Source organism: Saccostrea echinata, unplaced genomic scaffold (assembly GCF_033153115.1).
Source record: "Saccostrea echinata isolate AGI-Se365-2 ecotype Australia unplaced genomic scaffold, CSIRO_AGI_Sech_v1 ptg000001l, whole genome shotgun sequence".
Classification (NCBI taxonomy): Eukaryota; Metazoa; Mollusca; class Bivalvia; order Ostreida; family Ostreidae; genus Saccostrea; species Saccostrea echinata.
In genome coordinates this window covers 15,223,405-15,237,130 of record NW_026889750.1, presented here as the reverse complement: position 1 = coordinate 15,237,130, position 13,726 = coordinate 15,223,405, and the positions used below count along the sequence as shown (strand labels likewise).

Genomic DNA, 13,726 nt, shown 5'->3' with positions numbered 1-13,726 from the left:
TTTGACAAAAGAAAAAAAATATTCCTACAATTCGATAAATTAAAAAAAGACCAAGGGATCGATTATTTCATTTCCGAAAATAGGGCTTAAATTGCGATTAACGCTCTCTGCTTGACCATTATAAAACATTTTGTTTATTTATTTATCTATTTATTTATTTATTTATTTTATTCTTTTCCTTCTACACTTATTTCTTTTAATGACGGAAAAACTAAGGTATATATGTAAAACTTTCTTTTCCCTTCTCAGTTGAAGTAATCATAATTTAGTTAACAAAACGAAAAATAAACTCAGGGTATCTCGGGAGTTTCTTCCCATAGTAAAGATAAAAAGCGAGAGTTTTTTGAATGTACACGTTAAACGCAAAACACGATACACGATAGAACCTGATAAACGATCTTCACGATAAACGCAAAACATGATAAACGCAAAACATGATAGAAAACGCAAAACCTGAAAATGCAAAACACGATACGATAGGATACACACACGATACGATAGGATACACGCACGAAAGGATAGGATAAACGCACGATAGGACACGATAGAATTGTAAAGAATAACGTTGCGGGGACTGTACAGGTTCTGTGGTCACTTGCATGTCAGAAGAGTTTTACCATTCATTGAGTCATAAACCTGAACTTCATAGTATTGAAGATTTTGAGTTGAAGGTATTCAGTGCAGAAGGTAGTAATTTGCCATATTCAGGTTATGATGAAGTAGATTTTCAAGTACCTTTTCTGTCAAAAGAATCATTCTATATACCTGTTATATTCCTTTTTGTAAATAAGGAAGTCTGTTATTCTTTGTCTATAATCTTTATCTAAGTAAACACATGTTTAACATATAACAGTATACAAGCAACCACTGAACATCCAGAGAAGCATTTAAGATAAAGTCACTGAAGCACGTGTAGTGTAAGTCAATCATCACGTGTAGGCGGAGTTTACAGTAATAGGATTCAATTAAGATAAGCAGTGTCAGATCACTACAACCCCCTTCTAAAGCTTAATGAATGTTTATAATTCTGATAAACAATTGTTAGAGAAAAAGATAAAAGCAATTTGAGAAATGACTATCAACACAACATAGATTATAAGGATAAATACATTTATGTAAAATTAACCAAATGACCAGTTATTAAACGAAATAATAACCTAAAATAAAATATTGTGAATATTGACAATTAATTTCAAATATTTTTGGCTTAATGATCTTGGTTAATTAAACACAAGTGTAATACAAGTGTAATACAAGATAACATAAAATTAAGATCAGGTGGACTGCCTGGTCTTCCTAAACATTCTGGGTAAGGGCATTATTCTGTCCCTTAAACACTTCCCAGATTAATTATTTATTTAGATTTCAGTTATCAGTCTCTTTGGTGGTTTCACATTCCTACCACTTCTTCTTACGACTGGAGTTGTCTCTCGGTTATCTGCATTGTCATTGTCACCAGGACACCTCTCATCTGATACGACTTCTGGATTGTCTACATGTTCGATTTCGATTTCTTTGTCATCGAATTCTTCATTGGTTTTCATAATATGTCTTCTGTTTCGTCGGTATATTGCCCCTTCTGCTGTCTTCACGTGAAACGAATTAGGTTCGACTTCATGATTGTTAACGACTTTAGCAGGATTCCATTTCCCTCCTTTTTCAAGTTGAACTCAGACAGTCAAATGGTTTTGCGTTTCTGTCGTAGTAAAACTTCTGTTTTTGCTTCGAGTTTTGGATTTTTTCTTTTGTTACTCTCAGATTTACGCATTTAGGTTGAAGTTGTTTGTTTGTTGCTGGAATTGTAGATCTGAGTCTTCGGTTCATCAAAAGTTGCGCCGGTGATCCTATGTCTTCAATTGGAGTATTTCTGTATGCAAGCATACTTAGATATGGATCTTTGCCATCTTTGTGTGCTTTGTTGAGCATGCTTTTTGCACTCTGAACGAATCTCTCTGCAAGACCATTTGACTGTTGATAGTTTGGACTTGATTTCTGATGTGTGAATCCCCACTCTTCTGCAAATTTTTTGAATTCTGATGATGTGTATTGTGGACCACAGTCACTTCTTACAAATTGAGGAATACCATGTCTTGCAAAAATGGATTTTAAATGATTGATGACACATGTAGCTTTTGTATTTTCAAGCTTTGCCATTTCAAAATATCTTGAGTAATAATCAACAACAATTAAATAATTGTTATTGTTCCATTGGAATAAGTCTGTTCCTACTGCTTTCCATGGTAGGTCTGGAATTTCTGAAATTTTCATTGGTTCTTTTGTGTGCGAGTTCCTGCTTTCAAGGCAAATGCTACATTTTGATACAACATTGTTTATTTGTGCATTTATTCCAGGCCAAAATATGAATTCTCTCGCTAGCTTCTTTGTTTTTTCGATACCTAAGTGACTTTCATGTAATTTCTTAAGCATTTGGTTTCTCATTTGAGATGGTATCAGAATTTTTTCTCCCTTCAGGATAATTCCATTAACATCTGAGAGTTCATTTCTGTATTGCCAGTAAATTTGCAAGTTTTTCGGAACTTCTCTTTTTTCTGTTGGCCATCCATTTCTTATGAGCTTTTTCAATGTTCTCATGGTTTCATCATTTTCTGTTTCCTGTTTAATTTGTGATGCTTGATCATGAGAAACAGGCATGTTTTGGACTATCATGTTTACAAAACATTTAATTTCTTCCTCAATTATCTGACCATCAGATCTGTTAAGTGGTGCTCTTGACAGCATATCAGGTACCATTAAGTCTCTCCCTGGTTTGTAGATTAGCGTGAAATTGTATTTTTGCAGTCTTAATAGCATTCTTTGAAGTCTTGGTGGTGAGTCTCCCAAGGATTTTCTCACAATTGACTCCAGTGGTTTATGATCTGACTCCACCATAACATCTCGGCCATATGTGTATTGGTTAAATCTCTCTAAACCAAATAGAACTGCTAACAGCTCTCTTTCAATGTTGGCATAACGGGTTTCAGCATCTGATAAGGATCTTGATGCATAAGCTATCGGTTTCCCTTCCTGTAAGAGAACTGCGCCCAAACCAGTGTTTGATGCATCACAGCTAACTGTAATTGGCTTTGTCACAACAAAGTAATTGAGAATAGGATCGCTCGTCAAAATGTGTTTTATTTTCTCCATTGCCGAATTTTGTTCATGCGTCCACACGAATTCATTTTCCTCTTTTAATAGTTTTCTGATTGGATCTGTCACAGCTGACATATTAGGTACAAATTTTGCTAGGTAATTTACAGTTCCAAGTAATCTTTGAACTCCTTTTTTGTCTGTAGGTGACGGCATTTCAGTGATTGCTTTGATTTTTTCTTTGTCTGGCCTCACTCCATCTGCACTGAGTAAATGTCCTATGTAGGTAATTTCCTTCATTCTGAATTTACATTTTTCGGCATTTAGTGTAAGTCCTACCTCCTGACATTTGCGTAGTACTACACGCAGTCTGTCATCATGTTCTTCTTTTGTTTTCCCCCAAACAAGAATGTCATCTATGTCAGTCTCCACGCCTTCAAGTCCCTCAAACAATTGTGAAATACGTTTTTGAAATACTTCCTGAGCTGAGTTAATTCCAAATGGCATTCGTAGAAAGCAGTATCTACCAAATGGAGAGTTGAATGTTGTAAGAAGTTGACTCTCTCTGTCTAAGGGGATCTGCCAATATCCATGATTGCAGTCAAGTTTGCTCATGTATTTTGCTCCAGACATGCGTGGTAATGTCCTCTATAGTAGGAAGTTCAAAATGTTCCCTTTTGATTCCACGATTTAGGGACCTTGGATCAAGGCAAACTCTCAATTTCTTTGACTTTGGTTTTTCGATGACCACCAATGAGTTTACCCAGTCTGTTGGTTCATCAACTTTCCGTATAACACCTTTTTCCTCCATTTCATCAAGAGTCATTTTCAATCTATCACGTAAAGCTGTGGGTATCTTTCTTGGAGGATGAATGACCGGAGTCGTAGACTTGTCCAGTTTAATGTGATAGGGTTTTTTCAGAGATCCTAAGCCTGAAAATACTTTTGGAAATACTTTGATTGGATTTTCAATTTCGGACTGAACGGTCATGACGACATGAATAAGTCCCAATTCATTTGAGGCTTTGAATCCTAACAGTGGAAATTGGTCTGTTTCTGTTACAAAGAATTCAAGTTTCTTGTTTTGTAAATGAAGTTGACATTTTCCTAACACCTTGAGTTTGTCTTCTGAGTAGCTCGTTAATGTTGTTTTTGTTCTTATGAGTTTGACATCATTCAGCTTTTTGAAGATTGAATTTGGAAGAATATTGACTTGGGAACCAGTGTCAATTTTGAACTTAATTGTCTTACCTTGAACTTTGTAACTGGTGAAACAGGAATTGTCAGATATTTCAGTTTTCTTGTTGACCGCTCCAACAAAGTAATTGTAATCCTCACATTCAGAATCACTTGATCCTTCTTGCAAATTATGCACTTTCCTTTTTGTGAATCCTTTCGATCTACAAAATTTTTGAAAATGATTTGATTTCTTGCACTTGTAACATGTTTTCCCGTACGCTGGACAATTTCGTTTTTCGTGTTTCTTTCCGCATTTTCCACAGTTGAACATTTCTTGACTTATTTTGTTTGGATTTCCCTTCTGTCGGCTGTCAGAGTTTCTTTGTTTCCCGAATTTCTTTTTGAGAGCATGGACTTTTTCCTCCTCGTTTATTGTTTTGATTTGTTTTCTGGACTCCTCATCTGCTCGACACAAGCTCATCACTTTCTCTAGACTGAGGTTGTCCTCGCGTAAAAGTCTTTCTTTGACTCTTGATGAAGATGCTCCACAAACAATTCTGTCTCTTATTAGGCCATCCTCGAGGTTTTCAAAGCCACAGTCTTTCGCAATGAGTTTCAATTCTGTTATGTATTGGTCAATGCTTTCACTTGGTCCTTGTACTCTAGTGTTGAATCTGTGTCTAGCAACTGTGATATTTGTTTTTGGGATGCAGAAATCTTCAAATTTCTTTATCAAAACATCCAGTTTATCAACATCACCAGCATCAAATGCAAATGTGTTGTATATTTCTCTTCCCTCTTGACCAATTACGTATAAAAGAGCTTTGCATTTTTCTTTTTCATTCTTGTCACTGAGGGCAACATCCATGTATAGATTCATGGTTTGTTTCCATCTTTTCCACTTTTCTGCCAAGTTTCCTTCGTGAGAGAAGTCCATCTCCGGAGGTTGCTTAAAATGACCTTCTGCCATGGTTAATTTCTCTCCACCGAACAAAAGATGAAACATTCACTATGTTTGTATTTTTTTTTTCACAAGTTCACAGTCACTTCTGACACCATGTTATATTCCTTTTTGTAAATAAGGAAGTCTGTTATTCTTTGTCTATATAATCTTTATCTAAGTAAACACATGTTTAACATATAACAGTATACAAGCAACCACTGAACATCCAGAGAAGCATTTAAGATAAAGTCACTGAAGCACGTGTAGTGTAAGTCAATCATCACGTGTAGGCGGAGTTTACAGTAATAGGATTCAATAAAGATAAGCAGTGTCAGATCACTACAGTACCAGTCTTAGTTATGAAAGGAACAGAATACAGTAGTAAAGTCCCAATAATTATTGGTACTAATATTATAAGACTGTGTAAAGAATATTCTAAGTGCATAGAAACAACTATTCCAGATGAATGGGAATTAGCTTTTACAAATTTAAGCATTGATAGTGATATGCCTGTCAAAAGCACAAATAAGTATCCCATTACAGTAGCACCATACGAGGTGAAAACAATTTCTGGTTTAGTTAAGACCATGGACAAGGTAAGTACTGCTATTACAGAGCAAATTAATACAAATCAAAATAGTAGTCTTTTGATATGTCCAAGGGTTGTTACAATGAAAAGTGGCAAAACTTGTAGAGTACCTGTTCGTGTTTGCAATATGTCAGCACAACCAATTAAAATAGCACCAAAATCTGTCATTTGTAATGTAAGTGCTGCAAAGGTGGTTGATACTTTAGATTCACCATTGTTAGATTCTAAGGATCATAATACATTTAATCTTGTGGATGCAGGTATAAAGGTTAATCATAATAACTTAACCCCAGAGCAATCAGAAGAGTGTCATAATTTTCTTAACAAGTGGAAACACATCTTTTCTACATCTTTCAAGGACATAGGGAGAACTGATCTAGTTGAACATGAGATTAAGTTAACAGATAATATTCCTTTTAAAGAACCATACAGAAGGATTCCACCATCAATGTTTGAGGAGGTAAGACATCCTCTCAAATAAATGTTAGATGCTGATGCTATTAGAAAATCAAAGAGTCCTTATTGTTCAAACTTAGTACTAGCCAGAAAATCAGATGGTTCACTTAGATTTTGTATTGATCTCAGGAAGTTAAACAACAAAACTATAAGAGATGCATATAATCTTCCTAGAGTGGATGAAACAATTGACACTTTAAATGGCAGTAAGTATTTTTCTAAGTTAGACTTAAGATCTGGTTATTGGCAGGTGGAAATCAAAGAGGAAGACAAACATAAGACTGCATTTTCGCTTGGTCCACTTGGTTTTTATGAATGCAACCGTATGGCATTTGGCTTAACTAATGCGCCTGCTACATTTCAGCGGCTAATGGAAACTTGCATGGGTGAGATGAATCTTAAGGAATGTTTGATATTTCTAGATGATATACTTGTATTTTCATCTACTTTTGAAGAACATTTAGAGAGACTGCAGGGTGTTTTCAAGCGATTAGAAAAACATAATTTGAAATTAAAACCCTCAAAATGTGAATTCTTTATGTCAGAGGTCAAATATTTAGGACATATTGTGTGTGAGAAAGGTATTCAAACAGACCCTGATAAAATATCAGCTTTGAAAACATGGCCTGTCCCTAAAAATATCAAATCATTACGTTCTTTCTTAGGATTCACTGGTTATTATAGGCATTTTGTTAAGGACTATGCCAAAATTGTAAAACCCCTAAACGATTTATTAGTGGGTCACCCTACAAACAAAAGAGCAAGCAAGTCAAAGAAAAAGAAAGTACCTTGGATTTGGGGTAAAACAGAACAAACTGCTTTTGATTCCCTAATAGAAAACCTCACGTCACCCCCTATTTTAGCCTATGCAGACTTTTCCCAACCTTTTATTGTAAATATTGATGCTAGTAGGGAAGGTCTTGGCACTGTTTTATACCAGAATCAAGGAGGGTTAGACAGGGTTATAGCTTACGCAAGTAGGGGATTGCGCCCCAGTGAATGCAATTACCCCGCCCACAAATTGGAATTTTTATGCTTGAAATGGGCACTATGTGATAAATTTCATGATTACTTATATGGGAATACGTTTACGGTCTATACTGACAATAACCCTTTAACATATGTAACAACTACAGCTAAGTTGGATGCAACATCGCACCGCTGGTTAGCGTCTCTTTCAAATTACAATTTCAAATTAGTTTACAAAACTGGCAAATCTAATAGAGATGCTGATGGGTTATCACGGAGACCAACAGAGGTAGAAGTTTTTCCTGATGTTATAAAAGCTTTAACATCTGCACTTTTAGTTGAAAAGGAAGAACTACCTTTAGCTGAATGTTTAGTTATATCACAGAATGCTCAGTTAAAACATGTAGAAATAGAAAGTGAGAATACAGATTTTAGTACCAGTAATATCAATTGGAAAGAGGAACAAGATAAAGATACAGCCATTAATAGAGTAGTTGAGTTAATACACACTGGATTGAAACCTACAGGTAAGGACTTACAAAACGAAAGTCAAGATGTTAAGGAGTATCTTAGAGAGTGGAAGAACTTAGAAATTTGTAAAGGTATACTTTATAGAAACACTATTCAAGATGGAGTAAGTATTAAACAATTAGTCTTACCAGCACAGTACAGAGATGTAGCTTTTAAAGGAATTCATGACAATGCAGGACACCAAGGTAGGGGTAAGACTCTATGGTTAGCTAAACAAAGATTCTTTTGGAATGGAATAGATAATGATATTAAATCCAGAGTAGAAACTTGTGGAAGGTGTGTAAGAAGAAAAGTAGGTGATACACCAAGGGCTGATCTTGTTAATATCCAAAGTACTAAACCCTTAGAAATTTTATGTATAGATTTTTTATCTCTTGAAAGATCAAAGGGTGGATTTGAAAATATACTGGTGATCACAGATCATTTCACTAGATATGCAATGGCTGTGCCAACGATGAACCAACTTGCTAGAACAACTGCAAAAGTATTATTTGAAAATTTTATATGTCATTATAGTTTTCCTGAAAGATTACATTCAGATCAGGAAAGAAATTTTGAAAGTAAAGTTATTAAAGAACTTTGTAAATTATCAGGTGTGAGTAAATCACGTACAACACCATATCACCCCATGGGTAATGGTCTAGTTGAACGTTTTAACCAAACTTTACTGAAAATGTTGGGAACTTTAGAAAATTACAAGAAAGATGATTGGAAATCTTATATTTTACCGTTGGTTCATGCTTATAATGCAACCAAACAAGACACAACTGGTTTTTCACCACATTATTTAATGTTTGGTTGGCATCCAAAGTTGGCCGTTGATGCATTTTTAAATTTAGATCCTTCAGAAATGTCTGATAAGCCAGTTAGTCATCAAACTTATGTTGACAAATTGAAGAAAAGATTAACCTTTGCTTATAATGTCGCAAGATCTAATGTTGAAAAAAATACTACAAGACACAAAGAGAACTATGATAATAGAGTCCGATTCTCAAAGTTAGAGATCGGAGACAGGGTTCTAGTTCGCCTTTTAGTAAAGACTGGAAAAAGTAAACTATCTGATAAATGGGAAAAAGATCCATATGTTGTGTTAGATATTCCCAATAGTGACATTCCTGTTTATAAAGTACAGAAGTCATCTGGCAAAGGACCAGTAAGATTACTTCACAGAAACTTACTGTTACCGTTTATGTTCTTGTCAGATGATGACTGTCTTACAAATAATAAGACCAAGAAAAGTAAGAAAACTGTTAAACAAAAACATAGTGTGTTTACAGTAAGTGGAACAGATTCTGAATCAAGTGATTCTGAATCAGAGGTGTTACTGGTGACAAAACCAGCGAATACAAATAAGTGTAAAAATGTTCATAACACTTCACGTGTTAACCATAATACTCATCTCAATAGTTCAAATGAACAAATGAGATCAGATGGTTTGACATTTAACACATTTAATATTTCAGATTTTAGTAGACCTATGTCAAGGTTAGAAAATTCTTCTTCCGTTGACCCTGGATATCAAATACAGGATAGTGGTTCTTCTTTTAACACAGTATCGAGTACAAATTTATCCGAAATGCATGATAATTTGTCGCGAGGTAGTGAATCGAGCCCGTCTACTATTCAACCAAGTATAAGACGTTCCACAAGAGTTAAAAATCCTCCTGATAGATATGGAAATTGGGTTGTAGGGGAGCATGATGCTCAAGTATGGTATGTGTAGGAGGAGAATGTCACAGGATTATTACAGGGATTAGATTTCAGATAGTATATTCCAGATAGTTAGTGTATATAGTTTTATGACGTAGATATCTAAAGTTGATAGTTTTAGGACGTATGTGATAGTTGATAGTTTTATGACTTACATGATCGCTAGTTGATCATATTACCTAGATTTTAGGATACTTTATTAATCATGGATTGCTTTTCAGCGTAGCCATTCGTGATTCCAGTTTTATGACAATAATACATTGATATGAATTGATTGAATGATTTTGTATTTCAGCTTGTGCTAATACAAAATGCTTTCTGTTATGGAGCAGCAGATGTTGTAAAACAATAATCATCAATTATATGTGTGTTGATATTTTTAATATTTAATATTTTTATTTCAGTTGATATATAATTTTTTACAATGTGATTTGATGAAATGTGAGGACACATTTTTCTCAAAGAGGAGGAGAATGTCACAGGGTGAATTATAATTAATTGATTAATATTACTAATTATCATTCATATCATATTCATACATTTGTCTAAGGCATTATATTATTATAGTAACTAGTGAATTCCGTTCTCACTACGGAATTTACTACGTTCATTCATTGCCTTATTCATTCATTCATTCATTTATACGGGTGAGTGGTCAGTGAGAGTACAGGTGTGTGAGTGGTCAAACTGGTTTTATTCTGTCCCCTGCGCATTCGCGCCAATACTAATTCTCAAGCACTCCAACCTAAGACTTTGGGGAGAGAAGACGCTCTCTCTCCCCAACACAACTTTATCTCATAATAATTGTGAACTTCGTCTAGGAATTACGGTCACCCTTCCTTCTATGTTATAAATTCCATAATTGTAGATTATATATTATATATAAACATCGAACCCAGCAGCCGTGTTGTGTTGTATTTTACCACATTTATAAGGCTGTGACAGTTGTATGCTGTTTGTTGTTGAGTTGCATGACTTCTGTCTTGTCAGTGTTGACCTTAAGACCTGTCTTTGCTGCTTCTGTGGCCAGCCCCTCTGTCTTAAGCTGCATGTGTTTATATTTCTGGGACATAAGACATAGTCATCAGCAAAGTCAAGGTCTTCCAAACAATGGGTGACGGTCCACTGGATTCCTGTCTTGCAATCTCTTGTGGTTTTCAGCATACTCCAGTCCACCAGCACTAGGAAGATCATTGGTGACAACAAACAGCCTTGTCTAATGCCTGTAAGCACCTCAAAGGTTTCTTGTAAGCTTACTGTTGTGGATGACTGAGCACTAAGCATCATCATACAACTGTTGTCTGAGGTTAAAGGTGGGTGGAATTCCATTGTGCTGGAGTAGGTTCCAGATGACTCTTCTGTCAGCACTATCAAAGGCCTTCTGAAAGTCAAGAAAGTTATGTGGAGAGTGGTTTTCTGGTCTGTACTTGACAGTATAATTTCTTAAGTTGGCCTGTTCTGGTGAAGTTGTTCTTGTAATTTTAGTATTCAATAATCAAACCTTTTGACGAGTACTCAAGTAACTGGTTACTCGTTGACAACCCTGATATATATACACACTCACACACAAAAGAATTTTGAACAATCATTTCTGAAGATGAGCCAGCTATATATTATTACAGAATGGTGCTGGTATTGATGTTACAAACCCCAATGGAGACACAGCTCTTCACAAGGCCGCTTATACTGGCAGACTGGTAAAGTTATTTTTATATACTTTCAAACTGAAAAGCTCAAATTGGTATAAAATATGTTTTTTTTTACCAATATTTGTGGCTTGTCATTTTATCCGTAGGATGTTGTACGAGTGCTTCTGGACTCTGGTGCTGATGTTACACTGATAAATTCAGAAGGACAAACTCCAAGACTTTTTGCCAAAACAAAAGAAATCAGTGAACTCATTCTGGGTAGGTAATAGATGTTTAATACCTTTCCTTCAGAGATTCTCAAAATCTCTTTGTAAAAATCTCAAAATCTCTTTCATATATTGGATGAAAGTTTTACATCCCTTTTTAACACAAGGCAGATTAAGGCTTCTTTTTCCTTCAGCTGCAGAAGACCATGACAACAGAAAGAGAGAACAAATCTTCCTGTCCTCTGTCAGAGAAGGAAAACTGGATTATATCCAAGATATGGTAAGGACAAGGTATGGTAACGGCCCAATTTGGCCCCTTATTTGAGGTAAAAATCAGAACACAGTTAAAATTGTGATAGTTTGTAGTTAAGAACGTAAAATGATGCTTGTTTTAAAACCAGCACTAATTTTGATTCAAAGCTTACACGGAGGCCACAAGAGGGTGCAAAAGTAGGACAATTTCCCGAATTTCCTCAATTCTGGTCAAATTTCGTCAAATTTGAGATACATTTCACTTCAGGAAACATAGAGCACAAGCTTGCCTATCTGAGATTTTTATACACAAGATGCATCTGATACTAGTGTATGTAATATATAAATTTGGTAGATAGGCAAGCTTGTGCTCTATGTTTTCTGAACCAAAATGTGCTGTAAAATCGATGAAAATTTGCATAAAAATGAGAAAATTTGGAAATTGACGTAATTTCTGACCTTCCTGTGACCTCTGTGTATCCCATAACTTAGAACCAATACTCATTTTGTGGCAGGGGTGACAACAGGTTTTTAACTGATAAACTGTTGCATCATTCTAAAAGACACCCCGAACCGGGGGCCAAAAAGGGGTCTTAGCCTATCTTGTCCTTTGATGTGATTTTGTTGCTAGCATTTGAGTGTGAAACCAAGGGGACATTAAAACTCATTCGTCGGTCAGTCTGTCTGTTGCAAAAACTTAAATCTTGGTCATAACTTTTTAATGAGAAGAGGAAGGGCTTTCACATTTCACATGTACCTTACCTGTGACCATGCTATGATTTCTGACCCCATGACCTTGAAGTTTGGTCAACTTTTCAAAAATTTTAACAAACTTTAACCATAGTTATAACTTTTGATTGAGAAAAGATAAGACTTTCATATTTGATGAGTACATTTCCTCTAACAAGACCTTTCCAAACACTTTAACATTGGTTATAACTTTTGAATGAGAGATGATAGGGTGTTCATATTTGACAAATGCATTACCTGTCTCTTAAAGGACTTATCGCATGTTTCTAAATTATTTGAAATTAAAAGCGTAAAACGTTCCTTATGACCTCAGTTTATAAATTTTGTGTTTTTGCTGCAGATAAACCGCGGTAATTAACCAATTATTGACTCAAATGAAAACCCCTGAATTAAAAATCTAAGTTAATTAGATAGCAATCACGTGACCCTGTGACTTCAAAAGCGACAATGGCTGATCAGCTCTATAGTTAATCTTACTAAAATATAAGCGATACAACATGAATATTCTGCATTGTGGATGACGATTTCACTGATTTTATTGATATGAAATTGAATATTCAACCTTATATTTTAGAATTGTCATCAAGAAAAAAATCTGAAAAATTTGTTAACATTGTAAAAATAGCAACGATGATATCGAAGGAGATGCAGCGAAGACGAAGAAACTCGCCAGCATAATACAATTTGATTTGTCATCTTGTCACATGTATTAACTTAATTGATTTACAAATTTTATATTGTATAACTGTGTTATTCTTCGTTTTTAGCATAACATTAAGTTACTTATGTTTTGTAAAGGATGGCAGTCTTGAAAAATAATTTTCCGATCACGAAACATTGCCGTAATCAGAGCTGTACAGATTCTGAATGTTTCGAATAAAAAACGAAAATATCTCAAAAGCCTTATACCTTAGAACTAGTTAATGTTTCTATAGTAATAAAAAAGCACTCTAGGAATTGATTTTTTCAGCATCTTCGTAATTAAGCTGCATTTGTCGTTGATAACTCCGTAAATAGTATACATATTCTCATCTCTCTATCACTGAATTGTCGCCTATGACGTCAGAGGAGTATTTCAATTCTCAATATCTCTTAAAACATGCTTTCAATAACGTTTATTGTATTCAGTATTTTAATAAACAAGGTTGTAGATAATGTTTTTCATAAAATTACGATTTTTGAAAGATCATGCGATAAGTCCTTTAAAGTGATTGAAAGTGATATAACACTTAATTGACCCTGTGATGTTGACCTTGAAGTTTGACCTGATTTTCAAAAATTTTAACGTTGATGACAACTTTTGAATTACCTGTCTCAAAAAGTTTCCAAATGTGATATGAAATTTGACCTGCTGACCTTGACCTTGAAGTTTGACCTAATTCATTAAAATTTTTATATTGGTGAT

At 34.9% G+C, this 13,726-nt stretch overlaps 1 protein-coding gene across 1 annotated transcript in view; it reads left to right on the top strand.

Annotated features, from left to right (window-relative positions):
• Positions 1-13,726, top strand: part of LOC133185588 (oxysterol-binding protein-related protein 1-like) — a 329,016-nt gene that overhangs the window by 13,666 nt on the left and 301,624 nt on the right. Inside the window, exons 3-5 of the mRNA XM_061320895.1 lie at positions 11,087-11,161; positions 11,260-11,371; positions 11,514-11,599. Coding sequence (XP_061176879.1) covers positions 11,087-11,161; positions 11,260-11,371; positions 11,514-11,599 — 273 coding nt within the window. The remainder of the gene's footprint in view (positions 1-11,086; positions 11,162-11,259; positions 11,372-11,513; positions 11,600-13,726) is intronic.